The following is a 26422-nucleotide window of genomic DNA, read 5'->3' on the forward strand; positions in this document are numbered from 1 at the left end:
TGCCAATGGCTTCCCTTGGTGCTTATCACCATAAGTGTGTGAACTGATTGATATAGTGAACTGTGATTGATACAGTGTCTTCTTACAGCAATTTCTGTGTTGATGCAGTTTTATCAACAAAAAAGGTTTTTGTTCATCTAAATAATAAGCCATGGGTAACAAAATGACAAAAAAGACATTGTATGGGGAACCACTTGGCGAGAGGCAGTTTCCAGAGTAATTAAATATGAAATAGAGAAGGTAAATACAGTACAGAAGTAAAACTGAAACTAAATACAGTAGTTGGAATCTTGAGGGCCAGCCTGGAAAGGAATAAAAGCCATTGCAGCTATTAACCAGCACAGATTTAATCAGTTTTGTATTTTTATAGTCGTACAGAATCAAAGTGAACTTAAGGTACAGCTTGTCAAGGTTTCTTCTCTTATGTCTATATCATACTTCATCTAAAGTTGAATACATTTGGCATGTGGACTAATGAAAATCAGTACATAAACAAAAGCTGCCTAATAGCACTTATCAAAAAATAATACAGGCACAAGTCTTGTAAGTGCTGCAAAACCCCAGAATGCTGAGTGGGTGACAGTGAACCAAGACACTAATTTATAAGTCCCGTTGTCTGCTGGGAAACTATGTTGGGTAAAACCTGTCGGTGCAAAACAAATTGAACTGATGAGTTCCTCTCGTGGTTTTGGCTACTTTGGCACAACTAAATGTCAGCAGGGGATGTCAACCTATCTATATAACTGTTGTGTTGTGAAAGCATCCCCGTAACTTTCAGTATAGATTTATTTCAGAGTTTTTCGTAGTTTATTTGAGTAGTAAAGACCAATTGAAATGTGAAATCTCATTTAGAGTCGGAGCGCAAGGGACACTTGGGTTCTCCTTTGAGAAGGAAAGAGCCCATGAGAGCAGCCAAGTGAACAGTAATGTTGGTTGTCCTGTTAGTGCAGTTTCCTTTCCTCGCATAGGACTGTGATAACGTCATGCATACTGATGAAGTGTTAATATCCTCGCGAGACGTTTTCATCTGCCAGTCTGAAACAAAAAGGCAATCGCCGAAATCTCGCGATGTTTTTCTATGCGGTGCCCACCCTTCTCCGGTGCCGTCTGCAGCGTGTATAATAGCAGGCAGACGGCGCTGGGAGTCTAGGAGGAGCTGTGGCAAGGTCGAAGACAGCATCCTTAAGAACAACGCAGAGCTCCCAGTTGGACCTTTGTGACTCCGAAAACGCGAGGGTTGCTGGAACTTTGGGACTTACTGCCCCGAGAAAGGAAAGAAGAAGTGTGGCGGCAACTTCCCAGCTTGTAGTTGCATGTCCTGACGAAGCTAAGCAGCTATCTGCCTCTACTACCGCCCTCTTTTCGGCATCCTGCGCTTTTCCTCAGTGGGCAGCACAGCGTGTGTTGTCCTGGAACTAGCAGGGGCTTAGTGACGGCCACCTCAGCGTCTTCTTTTCTGGTCTGGTAGGTCCGAACGAGTGTTACCCACACGGCTGCCACGTTCTGCATCACAGCTATGTCGGAACCATCCACTGCACCTTCCGCGCCAGCAGAAACTGCCACCCCGGAAAGTGAGTTTTTAGCTCCAGATGCCGGGCAAAGGCCGCCCGGTCCGACACCCAGTCAGAGCCGCTTCCAGGTGGACCTTGTGTCTGAAGCCGCCGGCGCCTCCGGGGAAAAGTCTGCGAGCTGCGACTACTCCGCCGCGGGTACTGATCTAGGGGTCGGGGGGGAGGAAGCCAAGGGCCGGTTCAGAGTGGTGAACTTTGCGGATCCGAACGGATCGGGGAGCGCGGCCTCTCCTGAGGGAGTGCCGCCTGAGGGATTACAGAACGGAGACACGGTGATGAGCGAGACGAGCCTGCATTCATCGACAGGGGGCCAGCATCACTATCACTATGACACCCACACCAACACTTATTACCTGAGGACCTTTGGCCACAACACCATTGATGCTGTTCCCAAAATTGACTTTTACCGGCAGACGGCGGCGCCTTTGGGTGAGAAGCTGGTGAGACCCACCCTGTCGGAGCTCCACGACGAGCTTGACAAGGTAGGTTCCCCTCAGGTTTCCAGAGAGCAGCGCTGCAACTCATTTAGACGGAGAGCGAAAAATGACCTCCAGAGAAAGATGTCAGGCTTTAGGATCCCCAGACCCCATAATAATCGGGTACACTGTTCACACAGGGACAATAAGCAAAAGTCCAAAGTATGTTTTCCACCAATCAAATAATCTTGTTGACTGTTGTTGAAAACGTAAAAAGAGCTTAGTGCTTATAGTCCTCAGCAGTGCTTGGTACTGTTTAGTTATATAATCTAAGCAATCATTTGTTGAAATAATGGATCACTACCCATATTGACAGCATTCTGCCAGCAACACATTTCAAAAGATAAAACCTTTGGACTAGTTATAATTCTGAAAACCAAAATATCCAAATGGTGACAATAAGGGGAACGAGTCTGTAGATTTGAATAGAGAACTGGAAAGCATTTTCTAGTTTGAAGAATTTAATGCTCTTCAAAGTTCTTGAAAGTTCTGGTTCTACATCCTCTGAGCTAAAGGGGAACCTTTTTAGAGATTTTTATGGTGGTAACCATTCAAAGCATTTCTCTATGTAGCTTTAAGTTTTGCAGTCTGGCATCCTCTAGTCTAAATCTCTGATCTGTTTGAAATAGAAAACTATAGTTGACTCCAAAAAGTAAGGAAATTTTGGTCATTGGGTCTTCTATTTTGTAACAATGTTACTTAACAAAAAAAGCCATATGTTAGTTCATAAGCTAAATGCTCAGTAGTGGTTGTAAGGAGCCAAAGGACCTAAACGCTTTCTGCCAATGCCGGTGTCGCCCAGCTGTGTGGCAACATTTAAAAGGAAATTATTTGGAATTCAAATGGTGACATTTATTGCAAAAAACATTGTTACCAAAGAGAAACGATGACCTAAACACAAATCTCCTTTTTTGTGTAAAGTTTACTTGAAAGCATGCAACATATTGGTAAAAAGGTCTACATCCAATCGTTTTTTTAAATGCATCGCTGGTATCAGTTGTGACAGTCCGGGCAAAAAATGTTGTTTCAACAATGACATTAAAGCTGGCACTGTTTGGTTGAGGGCAGTCCTATTTGGATGAGCTCAGGCTTCCTATTCATGAGGAACTCTGTAACCTCAAACACTGAAATATAAAAAAGTCTATTTTAAACATTTTTACAGGTTTTGGAAGCTGTGCTAAATGAGAACAATATCAACCAATCCAGGGATCTCCAACTCCAGTCCTCGAGGGCTGGTGTCCTGCAACATTTAGGTGTCCCTGATCCAACAAACCTGAGTCAAATAATCAGGTCATCAGCAGGACTCTGGAGAGCTTGACTGCATACTGAGGATCTAAGTGAACCATTTGATTCAGGTGTGTTGGGCCAAGGACACATCTAAAGGTTAAAAAACACCGGAGCTGGAGGCCTGACATTAAAAACCCCTGACAGTCCACAGCTGAAACGTTAGCAGCATGCTAAAGTGTTTGGGGCTGCTTGTGACCATACGGACATAACAACTTGGTTTTTGTAAGCTGTCACTTTCTTACGAAAGGTGTTGCAACAAAAACATTTTTTTTTTGTGCAAGATGCAAAGATAAAACCTCTTCCACTTAACCTATGAAGCTCGTCTTAAACCACCTTTTTATTCAGTGGATAAAATAATGGTTCTGTATGATGGAGTATGGGCTGTATAGGAGGAGCTGTAAGAAAAAGCAACTTAAAAAGGGTAATAGCAGCTAAACAATAGGAAAAGCATTTAAAATCTCTATCAGAAAGGCACAGATCCAACAGGACGTTAGTGGCTGGGATTGGAAACAGCTAGGGAGTCATGCCTTATTAATTACCACATTAGGCATTCTTTTACAGACAGCAGGATACAAGATGCTGTCGGCATACATGTATGCTAACAAAATGTGAAGGTAAAAACAATTTTCTGGACTGTTTATGACTTGTCTGTCCTAGAAAGCTCTATTTAAAGACACACTGGGACTGTTTTTGAGTTTGTTACGCGGTCTCCAGAAATAAGCACTGAATCCAATGCAAGGATTGCGTAGAAACCCCTCCTGAATGATTCATAGACAGGAGCCTTGTCGTGTTTGTTTATACGTGTGGGGCTGCCTTTAATTCAGGATGTTCTGATCAAGGCGTTTTTAAACGAAAGCCTTGCTCCACATTGTTGTTGTTGTTTTTATACCAACTTCACTGTGGTGTGAGCTAGCGGTGGTACAGCTGCCTTGTCGTGGGCAGATTTAAAAAAACTTCTGTGTTTACTGCTTGCAAAGCTTTATCACAGACTAAGCACATTATTTTGTTTGTCAAGTGGATCTCAGTCCTTTCTAACCTTAAGTGATTTTCACCTTTTACAATAATGTTCACTATGAAAGGCAGCTTCCTGTCTGTGTGATGTGATCTGCTCTGTCCGCTGTGCTAAAAATATTCCAGACAACTGTGCCTGTGGGAGAAAGGTACATTGTCCAGTATTTGAGTACAGCTCAAACACTGGACATTATTTTGAATTTTGTTCTAATGTATGTTAAATTTTAAAGTGTTTTTTTTTTTTTTTCAAGGATGATATTTGTGCTTAATTGGCTAAAAATTACATGCAGTCACAGCCACACAGTTACCTGAAAAATAGTGCAAGAAGCTGTAAATAGTCCTTTATCATCACTTTCATCGTAATCACAACATTATCACAATATATTGTGATAAAATCTACAGTCCATATCGCCCACCCCAGGATCCATTGGTGTTAGAAGTGTTTGCCCCATTTCATATTTGTTTCTTTCTGCTCTTTCTCACACTTTTTGTTTCAGAACATCAAAACAATTGTAATATTAGTTAATAAAGGTAACCTGACTAAATAAAAAAATCAGTTTTCAAATGATTTCATTTATTAGAGTGAAAAGCTTTCCAAACCAGCCAGGATCTATGTGAAAAAGTAACTGGCCTCCTTGTTAAATCATGAATTAATGGATTACAAAAAAAAAAAAAAAGCTGAATAAAACAAGCTAAACACGAGCCTGATAATTAATTGACCTGCAAATAATAAATCATTTAGAGCCTCCATGACTGCTGAAAGATCAGTAGAACAGTAGAAAAATGTTGTAATTGACATCCATCAGTCTGGAAAGGATTACAAAGGTATTTCTTAGGCTTTGGGGCACCAATGAACCACAGTTGGAACATAATCCATAACTGGAGAAAACCTGCAGGCGTGGTGGACCTTCCCAATAGAGGCTGGTCAATCAACATTACTCCAAGAGCACATTGACAATTCAACCAGGGGTCCGTTCTTCGTACGTCGCTAACTCAGTTAGCAGGATTTCATTGTTGACGATTTGGCATGATCTCGGATCGTTTGGTTCTTCGAAAGACTTCCTGCACTTGTTGTCATAGCAACATGTGCGGCAGCTTAAGCCTGCTCCAGAGCAGGCTTATTTCATGTAAACAAGATTAGATCACGGCTGTATAAGCGGAGGAGATAGGGAAGTCTGCCGTAGCCATGTCCATTTTTACAACTGCAACCTGTAGGTGCAAGAATAATTTGCAGAGTTTTTCGAATTAATCACGTATTGCGCAATAGACAGGATCCTTTAGCGCAGCGCGACAGTGTAATTGTAGAGAGATTTCTCTTGGTGGCTGTTATAAACAGACAAACATCATTTAACAGTGGCTTTTAAAGAGGAAAAAGTGGTGTTGGAGTCATAAATCTAAAATATTTAAGTTTTTTGTATGATAGTTTGCTTTTTATTTTTATCATATTCAGTAAGAAGATGTGTTCGGGACATTTTATTGTGAAGTTTAGTTTTACTTTGAAAGGCTTGCTTCCTGTCGAGCCGTATATTGTATTAGAAAAAACTATGGATGGATTATCTAGACACGGAGCAATACAGTTTTACCGTGTAAACTGTGTATGACTTGGAAAAGGAAAATTTTAATTTTTTATGGATAAAGATTTTTTTTTTGTTAAAATTCCCAGTTTGCACGTGTCCTTTACTTCTCGTGTCTAAGGAATGACACCGAAATTTGGATCTCTTGACACAACAAGTGCCTTTTTAAAATAAAGTATAATAATTAAAGACTACCATTTTGTAGAATATTCATGTATCTCACTTTTACTTGTTCCCATGTTCTAGTGGGTCCCGTGGAGGCTCTGACATAAAAGAACAAAGTAAATATGAGATTATTAAAATGCAAAAATTCATACTGTAGAAAGTGATAGAAACATCTATCATGGACAGTGTTTACGCATTAATTTGTCTGCTGTTTTTTGCCAGCCCTCTCTCCTGGCTTTAACTGATTTTTAGGTGTTTTAATTAATAACTTAAATTCGGCATAACCTTTAAGCTCGTGTTCTGCTTGTGAGAAAAACTGTGGGCGTTCTTTGGCCATGCTGAACAGCCAATAGCAGTGCTGCTGATCATTGTTTCTACTATCGATACATTTCCCCTTTTAAACAAACGCATGAACGCGCAGTTGTCTCAGATAACTCAATCCAGTCATACTAATCGTAAACAACAGGTGTGTTGGAAGAACCCAATTAGCCGGATCAGGATTAGCCGGATGAAATCATCTTGGATGTGTCATTTGATCTTGGATGTTTTAAGCAACGTACGAAGAACGGACCCCAGGAGGCCACTAAACAACTCGGAACAACATTTAAGGCACCACAGACCTCACTTGCCTCATTTAAGGTCAGATATCAAGATTTAACGATAAGGATGGGTATTGTTAAGGATTAATCGATACTACTACTCTTAACAATATGGTATTTTATTGGTACCATTATCGATACTTTTTAACCAAAAGGGTAAAAAAAAAAACAAATAATAACCACTGACTGGTTTATTTAAGCACTTGGAACAAAAGCAAACAATAAATGTACAAAATAAACATCCTTTTATGGAAACGGCACAATAAAAACATAAATATTTATCAAAAAGTCTAAAACACTATCTTAAAAAGTATGTTGTTGGAGAGAGGAATATCAACACTGACGAGACAGAAAATGATTTAAAACACTTTATGCTCAAAAAAAGAACTCTAAATGATTTTCAAGTATTAAATAATATTTTAAATCAATCCAAACTAGATTTATGTTTTTATATTATCAATTTTAACCAAATGTTAGCTGAGACATCCACAGTGGATGAAGTGAATAAATGACAGTTGCTGTGTGTGAATCAGTTACAGGGAGGGATCTATTTAATGTAAGTGCAAGAGTTTAAGAGAAAAAGAAATTACCGTTAGCCGCTGAAGAATATGTTTATAATATATTTACATCCCGCTTTGTAATCTAGTGGAAGCTTTGCTCATGCGTGACTCATTTTCAATGGTGAAACAGACAAGTCAGTCTTGTCTGACTTCAGCAAGGCTGACTGACTGACCACCTGTCCGAGCTTTCAAAGCGAGAGGAGCTCACAGCTGCAATCACTGTTTGCTGAAGAGACTGTAAACTTGGAGTGCTCACTGCTTTTACTAGTTGCCAAAGTTTAAAACAAGACAGAAAAAATTGCTAGATCAATTGCTTGTCGCTTTTGAATAAAATAGTCACTAGAAAAGTTTGAAAATATGCTAAATAGTTGCCAACAGTGTTGATGAAAGGTAAGCCAGGCAAACATGAGAGCTCAGTCTCCTCGGCATGTTTCTTAAAGCTGGGCATACACTGTATGATTTATTTATTTTCTTTTTTTATTTTCTCCTTTTTTTTTTTTGAGCCGATTTTTCAGTTGTGTGAGAATTATTATTTTTTTGGATTGGGCCGAGTTTGAGCTGCACCATGTCAGTGCACCCTTTTTCCATCCTCTGGGGAGAACCCTGAAGCTTATCTACATCCCAGCTGTTTTTGCACACACACATATATACAGTGGGTACGGAAAGTATTCAAACGCCTTTACATTTTTCACCTTGTTTCATTGCAGCCATATGCTGAAATCAAAAAAGTTCATTTTATTTCTCATTAATGTACACTCAGCACCCTATCTTGACAGAAAAAAACGGAAATGTAGAAATTTTTGCAATTTTATTAAAAAAGGAAAAACAGAAATTTCACTTGGTCATAAGTATTCAGACCCTTTTGCTCAGTATTGAGTAGAAGCTCCCTTTTGAGCTAGTACAGCCATAAGTCTTCTTGGGAATGATGCAACAAGTTTTTCACACCTGGATTTGGGGATCCTCTGCCATTCTTCCTTGCAGATCCTCTCCAGTTCCATCAGGTTGGATGGTGAATGTTGGTGGACAGCCATTTTCAGGTCTCTCCAGAGATGCTCAATTGGGTTTAGGTCAGGGCTCTGGCTGGGCCAGTCAAGAATGGTCACAGAGTTGTTCCGAAGCCACTCATTAGCTGTGTGCTTAGGGTCATTGTCTTGCACTGATGAGACGTTTCAGTCGGGCCACTCTGCCATAAAGCCCCAAATGGTAGAGGGGTGCAGTGATAGTTTTTTTGTGGAACTTTCTCCCATGTCTCTACTGCGTCTCTGGAGCTCAGCCAATTGATCTTTGGGTTCTTCTTTACCTCTCTCACCAAGGCTATTCTCCCACAATCAAAGGATTCTCATTCAGCTTTGTATCTTCTAACTTCATCTTCAGCCCTTTATTGCTGGAGTTTTCAGTCCCTGATCTTTTACTGTTGGTGAATAGACTGTCCCAAGGAAAGACTGCAAGGTGCTGGATTTCTTTGGCTTCTTGGGCAAAGTATCCTCAGCTTCTTTATCAGTATCATTGCTACCATTTTGCTGTTGAATTGGACAGAAAAAAAAAGATTGAGCATAATTTAACTCTTAAATTAAGTAATGTTCTTTCTAATCCAATCTTTTGATCATCAGTGAAAACACTCTTATTAAATCAAAACATTACTAAATACTTACATCACGTGCAGTAGTGGCAGCCTCAGCCTAAAGCCTGGAGAAGGTGTCATTTTGTTCTGAAGCAGACAGGAATGGAAGGGCCTTAAAGCGAGGATCCAGCGCGGACGCTGCATACAAGGTGTCCTTTTGTCCATCATATCTCGGAAAAAACGTGTTGTAACAGTTTGAGTGAGGATAAGTACATTATGGAATATGGGTCACTGACTCCTACAACAAAAAAACTAAAAAAGGCACATAAAGTTAAAAAAAAATAAAAAAAATACATACCTTGTCCCCAAGTTATTCTTTACAGCAGCTTTTAAGTCCCTGACTACAGCGCTGTCTTCTAGGCTGGGGATGAAGGCATCCTGAAGCAGGGCGAGCAGTGGGGCGATGACGGAAAGAATTGGCTGCTTGTCCTCCGACATCACCAACGTAGCTTCTTTCATCGGTTTTAACACCCAGACCAAATCCTCAGCAGTTGTTACATCTTCCTCTGTTAGGGTGCACAAATCCTTTTCATTCCTGTGCACGTCTTGAGAAAGGAGAGTAGCAGAGATGGCTGGCTGTTGCTCCAAAAAGTGCTCCAGCATGTCCAGTGCACTGTTCCATCTTGTCACCACGTCAAGTGTTAGTTTGTGCGCTGGTAGTTAAAGCAGCTTCTGTTTTTCTTTCAGTATGTTGCTTGCCGTTGTACTTCGGTGAAAGAATGCTGCTATACGCCTCACACGAGCAAGCAGACGTGACAGCAGGGATTTTTAGACCTGCTTGTGAGGCTAAGTTCAGCGTGTGCACGAAGCAGCCGACATGCATCAGCTGCGTTATTTTCACTGCACGAACCATATTTGCAGCATTGTCTAACAACTGCTGGTTGTTTGCTGGTCAGCCCCCATGTCTGTATTGCCCCCGTCAACATATCGTCTAGTTTTGCAGCGGTGTGGCTCGAAGTAACTTCAATGGTCTGCAGCACATAAGACGCAAGGCGCCACTCGTTATCGATGTAGTGGGAAGTCACCGTCATGTAGGATTGAGTTGACAGCGATGTCCATGTGTCACAAGTTATGCCGACTTTCTCTGCTAACTGCATTTTCATTTGGATGTCGTCTTTCACTCGTGTGTACATCATGGGGATAACAGTTTCTGTCAGATGTTTGCGTTGCACCATAACGTAGTGTGGTTCGAGCACACGAAGGAGCCGCTTGAAGCCTTCATTTTCCACTACCGAGTGGGGGCGTAAATCTTTGCACACAAAAGTTGCGATGGCCTCTGTTATCTTAATGGCCCGCAGAGAATCTGCTGGTAATGCAAGCGAGTCCCTCAATTTCATTTGTTTAGCTCCGGAAGGTTTGTTGTCGGATGTTAGCTTGGCATTATACCTTGTCAGGTGATTTCGGAGATTTGTAGTGTTTCTACAATAACTGACCTCCGCTTGACAGATCTTGCAAACCACTTTAGTTTTATCCAGCACATTCTCTTTTAGTTATTTTAAATCCAAAATGGTTCCAGACGTCAGACTTCAGTTGGGAGGGCTTGCTGAGCGGCGCGTTACTTGCGTCGGCCATTTTGCATTTGCCCACGCCCGCTCTTGAACGTCAACGTCACTCACGTCACTATAAAACTAATCGATCTCATTCCCTACACATCGATTTTATAAAATTTTACAGAAATCAATCCAACATCGATTTAAATTTTTATTTTATTTTTTTACCCAGCCCTACTGTGAGCTGTAAGGTCTTATATAGACAGGTGTGTGCCTTTCCTAATCATGTCCAATCAGTTTAATAAAACACAACTGGACTCCAATGAAGGAGTTGAACCATCTCAAGGAGGATCAGAAGAAATGGACAGCATGTGAGTTAAATGAGCATCACAGCAAAGGGTCTGAATACTTTTATGACCATGTGATATTTCAGTTTTAATAAATTTGCAAACATTTCTACATTTGTTTTTTAACTGTCAAGATGGGGTGCTGAATGTACACTAATGAGAAATAAAACAAACTTTTTTTATTTCAGCAAATGGCTGCAATGAAACAGTGAAAAATTTAAAGGGGTTTGAATACTTTCCGTGCCTACTGTATATACACATACAGGGTTTCTGCTTCATGTAATTGATTGTGGCGCACTGCCATGGCAAAATAAAAGCCGCCACACTATCAGGATGCTGTTTTTCAGTTTATCCGTTTTTTTTAATCCTGTATCATGTATAGCCTATATTTGCACACTTAGTAGGGAAGTTGAGAGGCGACTTTTTTCTGGTATTTTGGAGTATATTTTTCCAGTATTAAATAGTAAATTAGAAATGGGTGGAGGTTACTGAAGTTGTTTAGTTCTAAACCATATTTCTTTACTAAAGGGGTGATGAGTAGTTTTAGAGACAGCAGGACCAATTCCAGGGGTAAGTGATGAGTGAATGATGGCAGTTATGGAGGGGAGAAGAGCCTGAAGACTAGATTTGACCAGGGTTCTTGGGATTGGATCAAGGCTGCAGAAAGAGGATTCAGAGTAACAGATGAGAGGAAGGCTTCAGTAGAAAGTAGTCGATTTGGAAAATTTGTAAGACACGATCTCGCTGAAGAGCGAGGTAAGCTGGTTTTGTGCATATGCAGTTATTCAAAAAGGGATTTGGGGAAACTTCCGGGAAACTTGCCGACCCTAGCCAGACTATTGCGCTTCACATTGCGGAGGCAATGTGAAGTGGTCTAAACGGAGTCCGGTGTGGGATTATTTTACAATGTTTAATGACTAGGATGGAAAATGCACTTTTATTAGAGTCTGTTTTTAACTATAAACACTCAACAAGCTCCATAAGTTCCCAACTTTGAAGCGCCATTCAGCCGTGCTGCAAGGTGGCGCAGCATCAGCTTCTCAACCAAAACTTTCTTAAGTGCTCGGAAAGGAAATTTATAAAGATGATAGAAAAAGAAGTCACGCCAAAATGCACGTTTGATGATGAGATTTTTCATGAGAATTATAATGTTTCAAATATTTTATTCTTCCTATTTTATTCAATTCAGTAACCTTAGACTTATTTAAAATATAACATAACAGGAATTTTTAAGTTTAAATATGTGAGAAGACCAAAAAATTTTTTTGCTTGATTCAGTATTTAACGTGACTTGATAAATGGTTCAAATATAATGATGTGCCTTTTTTAAATTCAGCATATAGTAAAAGATCGGTTATCAGTTTGTTAATGGAAAGACAAGTGAAAACCACGGATTTTAAGGAAATTGCTGCTTATCAGTTGGTCTTTAGTCACTCAATTAGATCGATCAACTTTTTAGATGAACTCATTAATCAATTACTTGCTTCCCCACTTTAGACCGAGGTAGAGTCAAAGAGGTAGGCACTGGTTTGATATTAGGATTATCAAGTTTATAATGTTAAGGATTCCCCTATTTCTTACTTTAAGATCAAGTTCTTTAATAAGTGTAGTCCGTTGAACCAGTGAAAATGATCTCCTGTTTATTTCCTCTATGGCACTTGATGATAAGGTTTCTCTGTATCCATTAATGAAGTGATTGGTGATGAAAAGCTGCTCACGTGTCCTCTCAAGGTTGTCCATGTAGAACAAAAGCCAGTATTGTTTTTCTTAGTTCTTAGTTTCCTTTGTTCATGGTAAATGTCCTACACAATGGCAGGAGTCTCTTTCATCACCTCTAAATTAGAGCAGCTAGCAGGTCTGCATTTTCAGGCAGATGACATTGAACTGCTGTGATTAGCTCATATTCCATGTGTGCAGTTTTTGCCCAAATAGCTAGGCAAACGCTGAACTTTGAAATCCATGGGAGTTGTGTAATTTGAAGGTCATACTGACCCTGGTGTTTCCACCATATCATGTCTTACTGTGTTTTCCTCCCTGTGTTACATGCTGGGGTTAGAATGAGCATTGGAAATTCCACTGTACCAATTGATTGTAGCTCATCAATGCTTTTCCACAGCAATTAATGACTGAATCCTAACATTGTTTTGGTGTATTAGCTGCACAACAGCTAAACTCTTAAGGTTCTTTTATGGAAGGAATATCAAATTAACAGCGTAGGATTAGGTATGCTAGGTGTCAGACAGGAGTTCTGCTTTCTTTCTGTTGATCAAATGGCAGCAGCATCCTAAAAGTCCATATTGACAAACTAGAAGGGGACCAGTGACAAAGCGGATTTATTCCGACTGGGGCAGCCAAGCATAAACAGTGCGCTTAAATATTGATGTCACCTCATTGTTGCAGCTCCACTGCAGTGGTGGATCAGTATGAAACTTTCGCATCACCATATTGTGATTGCATTTATCCCAATCCTAATTACAGAGTTGCACCATTTTAAAAGGCTGTTGTGTCATGTAACGCATCTCTTTTCTTAACATTATGATTGACTGATTTATTTGTAATTGCAGTTGAGACAGTGACCCCTTTTAGGTCCATTTTATTTCACAAAGTTCCAAAATAGTAAACTCCCATGATAAATCATTTTATCAGGGAAAGTCAAATCAATCATATTCTAGTAGTGTAAGACCTTATTGGTGGTTCAAATTTTCCGACCAATCAGATGAAAAGGTGAAAAAGGTGTCTGGAAAATGTATAGATGACCATACGAAAAAGCAGTTTAAATAATCTTGGAATCATTTCATGAGATACTTTAATCATGTCAGCCAATCAGCTGAGATCACTAGCCCTACCTGCTTTCAGAACTCACAGCTGGGATCACAGAACCAAAAAAGCGCTACATTCAGCTGAACAATATGTAGATGTGTTTTGGTTCTGGTTGAACTTTGTATTGTGATCCTCATACAGGCTGTCCAAAATCGTTAAGTGCTTGAATTACAAGCACAGTTAACTCTTTTTCCTTGCGGTATTTGCATGAGGTTTAACACATTGCTTGGGTCATACGAATGCAGAGGGATCATTAGTGCTCTGTGAACCCTGGCTGACTGTGCTGTTTTAGCTTCTGTTTGCTTTGTTTCATATCACTACGTCACACGTGTTTAGTAATGAGGAAAAACTATTAGTAAAGTATGTAATTACTGTAAAATACTACTCTAAAATACTAATACTACTTTACGGTATAAATTATGATTAACACACATTTTTGTGACTCTTGGAACAATTCTTGCAAAGTATTTGAAAGACCTTATCTCTAAGCTGCTCTCTGCCTTTAGCCTCTTTCCACAGAGAGCTGTGTGCCGTTTGGAGACTTGTTGCTGAGTGCAGACAGACAGGCACCAGCAGGAGGATGTAACCAGGTCCCAATAGCCACAAGTTCAACTATTACAGTGTACTTCAATGTAAAGACTCAGATCTAACAAACTCAGAGTTGTTAGATGCACTAGGGCTGAAACAATAAATCAGGGGAATCATGATTGTTCGATTCTTGAAATAATTAACTGATTTAGCAATTAAAAGATCGCAAACTGGAGTATACAGAATCTAAAACATCCCATTTGCTGAAAGAATGACCCACTCGGAGCCGTAACTGAGACTGCTTAAACTGTACAAAAATATGTATACTAGGGCTGTCAATTGATTAAAAAAATTAATCTAATTAATTACATACTCTGTAATTAATTAATCTAAATTAATCGCATATAATTTTTGCTGTGAAAAAATATTTAAATTCAAATGATTCAATGAATAATCAGCATTAGATACATTAAAGTGCTGTTTTCAACAGCAAACAAACTGAACTAAACAGATGCCAATGTCAAACTGAACTCACATCAACAGGAGACGTCAACTGAAATAATAATAAAAAAGATAACCTGAATTTAACAGACCTCAACATATTCCATATTCCAATCTACTTTTTAGGCTAATTATACATAATTTAGACCTAGTGCTATTTTAACAAACAAGCATTTTATTAGTTGTTATCTCTTATCTGATGTATTTCTGATGTTTGGCACTTTGTTTTACCTCGTGTTAAAGTGCTCTTTAAATAATGACATTCATGATGATTATGATCAGAATAAACTTTTGCATCACCTCCCAGAAGCTGGAAAGAAAAGAGACAAAAACATTTTTCACACCTCACTTAGTAACTCTAATATTTTAGTCTAAATACTTTAGCCTAAATATTTTAGGCTAAAATATTACACTTTTTATTTGTTTTTCTTCAATCCCTTGGTGATGGTAATTTCTGCCAAAGGCTGCAGCATTTTGTTTTAAATGATCTGAATGCAGTATTTGCAAGCCATACTCTGATTGGATGGGAAAAAAAACTGTGTGTAATTGGCTTTAACAGCCGAACGAGTTCACAGCTGGTGCTGAGCGTGAAGTGAAACGAGCAGGTACGCGCGAGCAAAGTAGCGCGCGAGCAGAGATGGAACTCACCGCTAGGACAGTAGGTTGAGAAGAGTTTTTCAGACCGTGCCAGACCGGTTTTGAGCGTTGAGAGTTGTTTCGCTGCGCGCTTGGATTGGTTCCTGCGCGCTCAAACAGAAGGCACGAATATCGCTACATAGTTGAGCGGCAGTGCTGTCTTCTTCTCTGTCTTCATGCGCCTCCCCTGTGACTCTTTGGTGCCCCCCAAGGGAGGCGCGCCTCACCTATTGAAAACCCCTATACGACATTGATTAATCTGCGTTATTTTTTTTAATCCGTTAATTTTTTTAAAATTAATTAATCGAAGTTAACGCGTTATTTTGACAGCCCTAATATATACATTTTGCATTTAAGCCTTTGTAAATGTTCTAATATTCAGGCATTAATAATTAAATTGCCATGTTGCCATTTACAATACATTTAAAATTAGCAGTAAATATTTCAAGTTCAAAACGCTTGTTTATTGAACTAATTAATTTACCATGAGTATCTCTTTTTAGATAATTGAAAAATTAATTAATTCATCAATCTTTAAAATAAGCGATAGCTGCAGCCCTAAGAGGCACCCAAAATAAGCCTTGATTTAAACATTTTTTAATTTATTTTGCCTCTGCAAGTCACAATCACACGGTAAGCTCGCTAACACTACGGTGAAGGGGAAATTTAATATTAATTCTAGGGCTGCAACAACGAATCGATAAAGCCGACAGCTAAAAGCGTTGGCAACAAATTTCATCATCGATTCATTATGTCGCACGATTAATGCATCAGTCACCATGCCGCAGAGCTGCTTACCTCACTGCAGGTGGTAGTCAATTCTGACTGGCTGCAGAGCGACGTAAACGAAGTGGAGGCAGTATTTTCAAATGCTGCTTTTTTTGGTAGTAGATTCTATTAATGACAGATTAAACAGCTCAAACCAAGTCCTCAAAAGATGGGGAGCATGTCGCGCTTCACAAAACCAAAAAATAAGTAACATGCGAGATTTGACATGGAACGAGAGCTCAACAGCGATACAGGACCTGAAACAACATGGAGTCATTGATGAGGACAATGGGAGCTAAACAGCAGGGTAAGTCGTTTGCAATATGTGACATTTGTTCTATTTCAAAGTGAGGAAACGCCGATAGTGCTTGGCTCACGGGCTGTAAGTGGAGACCTGCACAGCGCCCCGAAGCACCACTATAATTGAGCCTTAACCTCAGTCTGTTAGCTCATCTAACGCGGCTGTTAGCTTGTTAGCTGGTTATTGACGGGAACTTTTTTACATGCGCAACATTCCCTGATGAGATTAAAATGTATTTGGATTAAAAGGAAAGAAAGTATTCTCAATGCACCGTTTATTTGGGCTCAAAATCTAATAATCGGATCATGACATGCGTTTACTTGCACCAAACTTTATTCAAAGTAGAAACTCTGACATTAGCAGAATTGTTGAATTTCCATAAAACAACCGCAGAAGTTTTGTCATTCTTCATGTGGGAAAAAAAAACAAAAACAAACTCGGGGGTGTGTGTTGGTTTTGACTGTTGGCCCCATCCTCCACATGCATGTGCAGTACGTTCATGAGTTAATCGGAACAAGTGTTTAAATGGATACTGATCGGATTATGGATCATAAACCAGCCCTCTCAATCAGAATACAGTTTCATTCTGATGGTAATAATTCGTTTTTAAGATTTAAGTTTTAAGTCTTAGTGAAGATACTGTATGGGAGAGACGAGCAGGGCTAAACGAACCTTTCAAGAGTCTTTATAGTCCCATAATGAAATTTTGGTGAGACACTCAGACCGACAACAGGCAGACCCAAATTAAAAAGACTTGCAGGAAACTGAGACATAAACATGCCTAAAGGACGGTCTCACAAATTTTAAAACTCTGAGAAGAAATAAAAAGTATTAAATATTTAACACCCTTTTTGACTCTTCAAAGAAAAAAGAAAAAAAATGGGTAGAAGGACAAAAGTAGCATGTAGTATTTACATAAAATGTAGCTTGTGCTGAAACAGTCTATGAAATAGGCAGTGGTTTATTTCAGAAGTGGTGTTTTTCCACTGGTTGGATTGTTATGCCCAATTTTTCCCCTTGCTGCACTAGCACAAGGGTGAGGTCCAGCCAAACTACATTTGACACTGGTTTTACAGCTTCACTTTTGTTGTGTTAAATCGCTGTTCATATAGACATTGACTATTAAATGATTGACTCACAATCTCGTCAACATAAACTTCTTTATTTAAAGCAAAAATATTTATTACCTAATATTATTGTCACAGAACACCTAAGTAGCAGCTTGTTTTTGTGTGCTTATTTGCTTCGTCAGTCCAAATGTTTTTTTATTTTTGGAAAAAAGTGGAAATAAAGCTTTTTTTTTTTTTTTTTTTTTTGTCATCCGATATGTTGATTAATCGTAAAAATAATTGACCGATTAAAATAATCGTTAGTTGCAGCCCTAATTTATTCCTTTTATTTTCAAACTGCAGAATAGTTTAACCTAAATAGCCTTGGCAGGCTATTTATTTGTTAAACTGCTGAAGACTGCAGCCTCCGTCGCCTTCAATCAGATCTCTTCCCCCATGCTGTTCAGAAAGTCCAAAATACTAAAAGATTAAAAGTTTTTTGCTCTTTTGTGGTTGAATTATGCTGTCTTTGCTTTGACTGGTGTCTGTAGCCAAGCATGTGAAATGCTATGATTGGGATGGCAGAAAATGGAGTTTTAATAGTGGGGTATTTGATTCATTTTAAAATGGTAACCAGTAAGTATTTCATGCCTATTTATATGGTGTATCTATGTTTCCGTGACAATGGCATAGTAATAAGATCATCACACTGCAGCTAGGTCCTCTGAATAAATGCAAATAACTACTCAGGGTTAGTGGAACCAGCCAGAGTGACCACAGCAGTGGTTCTCAAACTTTTTTTTTCATTCCCCACTTTGGACAAGGGGGAATTTTCAAGCCCCACCTGTCCCCATCGCCCCAACACAATGCTAATGAAATATGCAACAATCTTAAAATGTTCCAATTATATTGAAGTACCAAGTAGTATCTAAATACAAACTATCTACATCAAATAACAGCAAGCTCAAAAATAAAGAAAATAAAAATGCAGCTGTGTCAAAATTTGTATCAAGCTCAAAGATAGAAAAAATTAAAGTGCCACTCTGCAATCTGTTAATAAAAAAAAAGAAGTGAAATCCATCTGGCAAGACAGGTCTATTTATCCCTGCATTAGTGGCTGCAATGAGCCTGTTTTGCATTGCACAGTTTCTCAAAACGGGGTTGCAGGCTTGATACTGCCACTCTCAAGTCATGCTCAATGTTCAGCTGAGATCTGTATTTTGTTTTTAGTGAAGCAACAGCTGAAAAGCCCATCTCACAGAGATATGATGTGGCAAAGGGAAGAAGAATGCACACAGCTCTCTGCCCGATGAGTGGATACTCCCTCTCCACTCCAAACCAGAATTCGCTAAGAGTCTGAGCATTAAACCTGAGCCTCAGGGTGGAGTCAGACGTCATGTCAATAAACCGGTCCTCCTCAGCAGACCTAAAATCAGCAGGTGCTGCAGACAGAATAGAAAAAAATAGACTTACTTTATTTTTCATTGCATAATAAACACGAATAAATCAGTTTGACAACAATCCATTCCAGTTAGTAGCATACAACAGAAATAAATTCATGTATAATATATGAGCAGTGTTGGGTAAGTTACTTTAAAAATGTAATCCGTTACAGTTACAAGTTACTTTGTTTAAAATGTAATTGTAGTGCAACTTTTTCGATTACTTTTAAAAAGTAATGTAACTAATTACTTTTGATTACTTTTTGATTACTTTAAGGTTTTAAGTATTGACCCATGTTCAACATTTAATTTTTGAGAACTGAATGTGAACCTTAAAAACCACTAAGCTGAAAGGGAACTGCAGACAGGCAATCACAGAATGTCCACAAGTGTGTGTGTGTGTGTGTGTGTGTGTGACGATTTTTAAGTTTAAAACAAGGAGGATGGATTTTTCGGCAACTCCTTGCCAAAAATTGCATCCCCTGCTATCTCAGAGGAATTGACACTTGTATGACTCTATTCCTGTATATCCATCAGTAGTTAAAGGACAAGAGTCAGCAAATGCAAATTCTGCCCTGTAAAACAATGACAGCACAATTGTTGCTGTATGATCTGAAGCCCCATTTGGAGCTTTTAAACAGGCTTTGAAAAACTTTGATAATTTGCTGCTGTAATATTATAGATTTTTTAGAATAAAAAGCTAGCAGATGTGCATAATCAAAAATAACAGAAATACAATTATAGAGCATTTAGTAGTGATGGGTCGATGAGGCGTCATGAAACGTTTCGACACATTGCAACTCTGTGCCGATACTGTGTCAATGAATACTGACACCTGCTGGACCTTAAAAATCACTACAGGCAACCTGGTTGACAGAGTTAACTGACACTGATTTGATGACCAAGTATACACAATACAATTTAAATCATTGTATGTTGCATTGTATTATTTTATATTTTCATTTGAATTAAACATATATTTGATTTTTTTTTTTAGATACAGTCAATAAATAATGTGAAGGAGGATGCTTGTGGACTGGCTTTTTTATTTTTTTTACAAATGGTTGATCGGGCGCTGTGTTTAGTTACCTGACTGATATCATCTGTTCTGAAATCGGACATGCTGAGTATGACAAAGGGAGGAAAAACTACTCAGAATAGCAACTTTCTACTCAGTGTAGATCAGCCGTTTTTCTGAAACGACGCTCAGAACAAAGACGCACAGCGCAACCCGCCCAACCAAAAAAGCGTTGCAGAACCCATCCATCAGTGGTGCGCTCCGATCAGCACCTGGCGCTCACAGAGCGAGACTGTGGTACAACACCATCACACCAGAGTTGCAAAATAGTTAAAAATTAACCATTATTAACCGTTATTTTGTTTACAGTTCAGCTTGGATTTTCTTTACTGCACAGCATAGCTCTGCTGTGCGCGCTGCTGTGCGCGAATGCACACGCGTGCAGCTTAGAGGGAACAGAAACAGTTTGGCGCGTCAGTCAGTTCGAAACAGGTGCTGTATTGGTCACGTGACCGAAACAGTTCCTGTATCGGTCACGTGACTTTTCCGTAGCAATACACACATCGACACGGGTTTCGCTCTATGAGACCGACACATGCGCCGACGCATCGGTGTTGCCGGACCCATCACTAGCATTTAGTATTGTAAGAACTCATTATTGTATGAGTTAAGTTCTGTTCCGTTTTCTGCCTTTTTCGTTGTAAAACTGAAATGTCCCATGCTCCTGAATGCACCATAGCTTTCCGACGCTCACGAACGCAACACTGTGAACGCTGAGCTCTGTAGACGCGCGTTTGATTTTCCGCTTAAGACAAAGTTTTGCAGTTTCACAACACACGTCGGCTCTCACGGTTTATTGTTGTGTGTGAATAACAAGAGACTGCATGATTGCAAAGCACCTTGTTGCATCTCTCTCTTCCTTAAAATGAAGCCAAATAAAACCGTGAAACGTCCGCTCGCTTGCTGTTCTTTCAGAAGGCTCCACCAGCACAGGAAGGATCATCAGAGTGATAGAGACAAGGAGCCGTAGCGGGAAATGGCGATACAGGGCGCAAAGCAATAAAAATATCATTACATATTTCGCAAAGGTTTTTCTTTATATTTGAAAAAAGAATGTAACTAAATTTGTAATTCTTAATATTTTCAGAAGTAACTGTAACTGAATTACATGTTTTCTCATTGTAACTGTAACGAATTACAGTTACTCTTTTTTTTTGTAATTAAATTACGTAACGTCGTTACATGTAATCCGTTACTCCTCAACACTGTATATGAGTATAATATTCAATAAAATGTCAAAATACCAACCTGCTGCATTGAATGGATCCATAACCCAGGCATACTGAGCACTGTTGTTTGGGGAGTATTTTTGAAACAATCCACTCAGGGAAGAGAGGTGCTGCTTAATACATGGGATTACTGTGGTGGCTCCAGATTCAGTGGTTTCAGCAACTTCACTCAGGTCCTCAAAGACATCTATGTTTTGCTGATCGAGGCGCCTGCCCCATACCCCAAGCTTTCGGATGAATGCGGTGATCTTGTCTGCCAGGTGAGGTAGGTGCTTGTCTTTGCCTTGAAGCTGAAGATTTAATTCATTCAGCTTGCCAAACACATCGCTGAGGTAGGCCAGTTTCAACAGAAATTGTTCATCAATGAACTTGCTTGCAGACTCATACATGTGCTCCTCTTCCAAGAAGATCCGAATCTGTGCCCTGAGCTCAAAGACGCACGACAGCACTTTACCCCGGGAGAGCCACCGTGCTTCACTGTGAAACAGCACAGATGTGTGATCAGCTCCCATTTCCTCACAAAGTGCGGCAAATAGTCGCGCTTTCAGAGGTCGGGTTTTGATAAAATTTACCACGCTCACAACTTCCGTCAAAACCTCATTTAGTTCAGGGCTGAGCTGTCTTGACGCGAGCGCTTCCCTGTGAATGACACACTGCGTCCAATGCGCATCTGCCGCAACCCTCTTTATTAGCGCCTGCAGCCCATTTTTTGAACCTGCCATGGTCTGTGCGCCATCAGAGCAAAAGCCCACACAGTTTTCCCATTTAAGGCCGTGTTCTTTGAGGTAATTGTCCATGATCTTAAACAGTTCATCGGCTGTGGCTCTATTTTTTTATGTATTTGCAAAACAGCAAATCCTCGCACAGTGACTCGCCATTTACAAAGCGGACGTACGATATGAACAAGCAGTCTTTATTGCTGTCAGTAGCTTCGTCCACTTGTAATGCAAAACGACTGTCTTTTAATTTTTCTATGAGTTGCTCTTCAAGATCACTGGAAATGTTACATATACGTCTCGCAATTGTGTCGTTGGACAGGGGGACGGCTTTTAATTTTGCGGCGCTTGTCTCGTCAAGCATAATTGACACCATGTCTAGAGCAGTGGGGAGAACGAGCTGCTCGGCAATTGTGTGCGGTTTTTTGCATTGCGCGATTCTGTATGCTACTCTATATGAAGCCATCTGTGCCTTATTGTTTACTGATAAGGAAAGAAATCAAGAGGCTTATTGACGTGACTGGTGTGTGTGGTCTCTAGGTGTCTTCTTAATTTGTTGGGTCTCATGCTGTCTGCTGCTAGCGGTTTAAGACACAGGACACACATCGGTCTCTCCTCTGCCCCCACCACCGCTGCCGTGAATCCAAGAGCAAGATACCCTTCATCATATTTTCTTTTTGGCTGGCTTTTTGGTTTGGCCCGTCTGGTTGGTGTCTCTCTGCTGGTGCTGACACGACAAATTTTGAGGTCCGTGTCACAAAAAAATCCATGTTGTCTTGCCCACAATAGCCTGCAACCCATTGGCGCGAAACAGGTGTATACAGATGCAGATATATGGGCGCGACAGTGTTGCCAACTCCTCAGTAAGGAAAGTAGCTATTGGCTGTGCTAAAAGTCACTAGAAGTCGCTGAATGACATCATCACCTAATTTGCATAATCTGCCACATGATGTGATGTGCAAGTTATTGGCGCTGTGGGAGAAATAACGTTAGAGAGAGACAAAAAGTGAGTAAAAACACTCAGAATATATAGAGCTACTTTTTTCTGTCCATTAATGTTTGTTTATTTATTATTATTATTATTATTATTATTATTATTATTATTATTATTATTATTATTATTATTATTATATTAATGTTTAATTTATTACAATACTAACCCTCCTCCTTTACCCGGGTTTGAGACCGGCAAAATGAACCATAAAGAGACAACACTATGGTGGAGTTACAAATTATTTTTAACTTTTTTTTTAACGTTTTCTTTTTTCCCTTGTGGTCCACCAAGGAGCCTACAAATCACGGTAAAACATGAACATGTGGCTGTGTGAATGAAACGCCGTTATTTATTTAAGATAAAATATTTTAAATTGAGTTATTTATGATCAACCTGCGCCGTCAATCCCGGCGCATGTGCGCTTTATTTGCAGTCTGGACGCTGAGGGTAAACATGCTGTAGCTCTGACTGCAGCGCTGAGAGGGACTCCTGCGGTAGCGGGAGAACGGGGTTGGGACGGGGGAGGCGCCCCACGGCAGTACCTGCCGCTGGAGGACAAGAATAGGAACGATACGTGCTTTCACGTAAGAGTCTCCAAAAGTTGCTAGATTTGTCGCTTTTTTGAAAAAGAGTCGCTGGAGGGGTCTGAAATATAGTGACAAAGTCGCTGAGTTGGCAACACTGGGGCGCGAATGTTTATTCCGTTACAAATAATATGCCGACGTCACGTCAATCATTATTTTGGCACTTCAGTTCCAGGTGAAATTTTTCTCATATCTAATGTTCTTTTAATTAGACTGCATGTAGGCTAGTAATGATTACTTTGTGGGTTTGATTGGTCTAATAAGCGGCAACAGACAGCTATAAGGACAGTTTGCTCTCACACGTTCTACATTTATAGTCACACAACACACACACACACACACACACACACACACACACACACCGGAACTTGGCGCGCCCCACCTGTCACGTCTCAATTCCCCCCCACCAGTGGGTCGCGGCACACACTTTGAGAACCGCGGGACTACAGTGATATCATTGGTGAATCCTGCATCTACCTGTTTGTCTGCAGTGTTCTCACTTTGGGCCTTACTGTAGTGGCTTTGTTCTGTTCTTGTCTCCTACCTGTGAAGGCCTGTTCCATGCAGCTCTCTAGAGACAGACACCTGGCCACCTTGACTTTACCCTTAAAATTCCTGCTTTGCATTATTGTTTCCATAAGATTGCTTGTACTACAAAAACTATGTTTGCATTGTTCCGTTACCATTTTGGGAGGCGGTTTCTCCTTCCTCCAGTGTCCCCAGCCACTCGACTTTGTTTTGATGACACTGACCTGACATGGAGACAGGAAGGAAAAGGATGTACAGGGCTGCGCTGCAACTATGGCTCCTAACATGAGGTGGTGTCCTCTTTGTCTCACACTCATGGCCTGCTGTTGTTCCAGCAGTTTTACCACAAACATCCGCATGCACACTGTATCGTAGCAGTTTGTAAACATTTGTGCATGTGAGCAGGCTGGCAGACCATTTCTGTTCTCATTTCCAGATTTAGATTAATCACAAAGAGCTTGTGATGTTAGGAATGGCACCCCCTCTGAGATCATTGAATGTACAGTAATTAAATCTGGAGTACAATCAAGACTTCCCGGTTTTAGTTTTCGTTCCTTGAACCGGTTCAAAGCCCTGAATTTTTCATCTGAAAAACTGTATGAATGTAGAATTAAACCTTATAAAGCATTAACTTCTCTGTGTCAATTTAAATCCACCCTTCTATAGACTTTTTATCCCAGTGCTCTTTCCTGTTTCCTTGGCCTTTCCACCACTGTACCCTTTGTCATCATAGATCAGTGACTTGGCAAACCAACATAGTGCTCACCTTCTCCTTGGCAGATTTATTAAGTGTGTGTGTGTGAGGATGTGGGTGTCTGGGTTGTCAGAGGAATTATGTAGCGCACATATGTTCGGCCCGCGAATTACGGCCCCCCTGGATGATATTTAATTACTATTAGAACCGGCCCACAGGCCATGGCCGCCCGCTGGCGTTTTGCACTTGTGACCAATATGGCCCGACACTCGGTCTTTGACAAAAGGGGGATCAAGCAACTCAAAAACCCAAACAGCGATCAAGTCCAAGATGTTTTAATTCAACACAAGCCGCTGTAATGGTGGCACGATAAAACACTCCCTTTCCCTATTTTTAAAAGTTCAAGATTATTCCAATAATTCCAATTCCAATGATTCCAATAATTGTCGTTAAGTCACCAATTAGAGGCCAGAAGTTGGGCTCCACTTATTATGCTGCTTCTGGTGGAGGCGATCCCTCTACACAGCGCACCCTCTTGCTGATCCACAGCTGATTCTGCGGCGCGCCAGCACTGTTCAATTTCAATTCAATTCAATTTTATTTATATAGCGCCAAATCATGAAACATGTCATCTCAAGGCACTTTACAAAGTCAAGTTCAATCATATTATACAGATTGGGTCAGATTATACAGATTGGTCAAAAATGTCCTATATAAGGAAACCAGTTGATTGCATCAAAGTCCCGACAAGCAGCAGTCACTCCTGGGGAACCGTAGAGCCACAGGGAGAGTCATCTGCATTGTACATGGCTTTGCTGCAATCCCTCATACTGAGCAAGCATGAAGCGACAGTGGGAAGAAAAACCACCCATTAACAGGAAGGAATGTTCCATTCTTCTGCGTGCCACGCCGCTTTTCAGATAGATCTAGCTAAAAGAAAGAAGCAGGAAAACTCCAGCATCCCCGCACCAAGACTCTGTCAGAATAGTATTTCCTGCCGATACTCTCTGATCGAGACGGAGCGCTATTTACAGGTGCCCTCGGCACTAGGCCATCTGTTCACCTCCCGGTACTGTGTCTGGCGTGCGGATCCCACCTGCCCCTCGCTCGGCAGTGTGGCTGTCTGTCTCTGTCACCTGCAGGATCAGCTCCCCTCTCCTTCCATCCAGGCTATTTTTTTTTTTTTATTTTGGCTTCAATCAGCCTCTGCTGACACTTGCGCGCAGCAGTTGCGAAGCGCACTAATTGCGCTCCGCCTCCTTAGACAATTTACTTCAGCCTGGTGTGCTTGGATTGATAAAACAAAAACAATCCAAACATGCAAAGCACAATAAAAATGTTTCATCCCCAACACAATGCCCCAGTTGCGCATCCAAGCTGCTCGGATGCTCTCTGTTTGGCAGCACATACCTGTGTGAACAACTTTTCTCTAATCAAAACATCACACAGGAGCCGTCTTACTGATAATCACCTTCACTCACGCCTAATAGGTTGAAAATAAGGCGGAGTTGACTGTATTCATTCTTCCAGCTGAATGCGCTCCCGACGCAGGGGATACAAATTCTTGCGGGGATAAGTCGTTTGGCACGATGACACCTGGTGGTCTTGGTGACATCACTGTAAATTGAGCAAAAGTCTGGACTATTTCTGCCCTGCGATGGACTGGTGACCTGTCCAGGTTGTACCCCGCCTCTCGCCCATTGACAGCTGGAGATAGACACCGGCACCCTTTGCGAACCCAACAGGGATAAGCGTGTTAGAAAATGGATGGATGGATGGATGAACGGGGCTGTTTATTTTTCTTTGCCATCAAGATCTCTGCCAACTGGCAGTAGCAATATAGCCTCTTGGTT

At 40.5% G+C, this 26422-nt stretch overlaps 1 protein-coding gene across 2 annotated transcripts in view; it reads left to right on the forward strand.

Annotated features, from left to right (window-relative positions):
* Positions 1-1106: 1106 nt before the first annotated feature.
* The window catches only part of LOC105918929 (solute carrier family 12 member 2), a 130330-nt gene continuing 105014 nt past the window's right edge, over positions 1107-26422 (forward strand). For both annotated transcript variants that reach the window (XM_012854117.3, XM_021311492.2), the window contains exon 1: positions 1107-2053. In XM_012854117.3, the coding sequence (XP_012709571.2) occupies positions 1517-2053 (537 nt within the window). In that variant the 5' untranslated portion in view covers positions 1107-1516. The remainder of the gene's footprint in view (positions 2054-26422) is intronic.

This window comes from Fundulus heteroclitus, unplaced genomic scaffold (assembly GCF_011125445.2).
Source record: "Fundulus heteroclitus isolate FHET01 unplaced genomic scaffold, MU-UCD_Fhet_4.1 scaffold_107, whole genome shotgun sequence".
NCBI lineage: Eukaryota > Metazoa > Chordata > Actinopteri > Cyprinodontiformes > Fundulidae > Fundulus > Fundulus heteroclitus.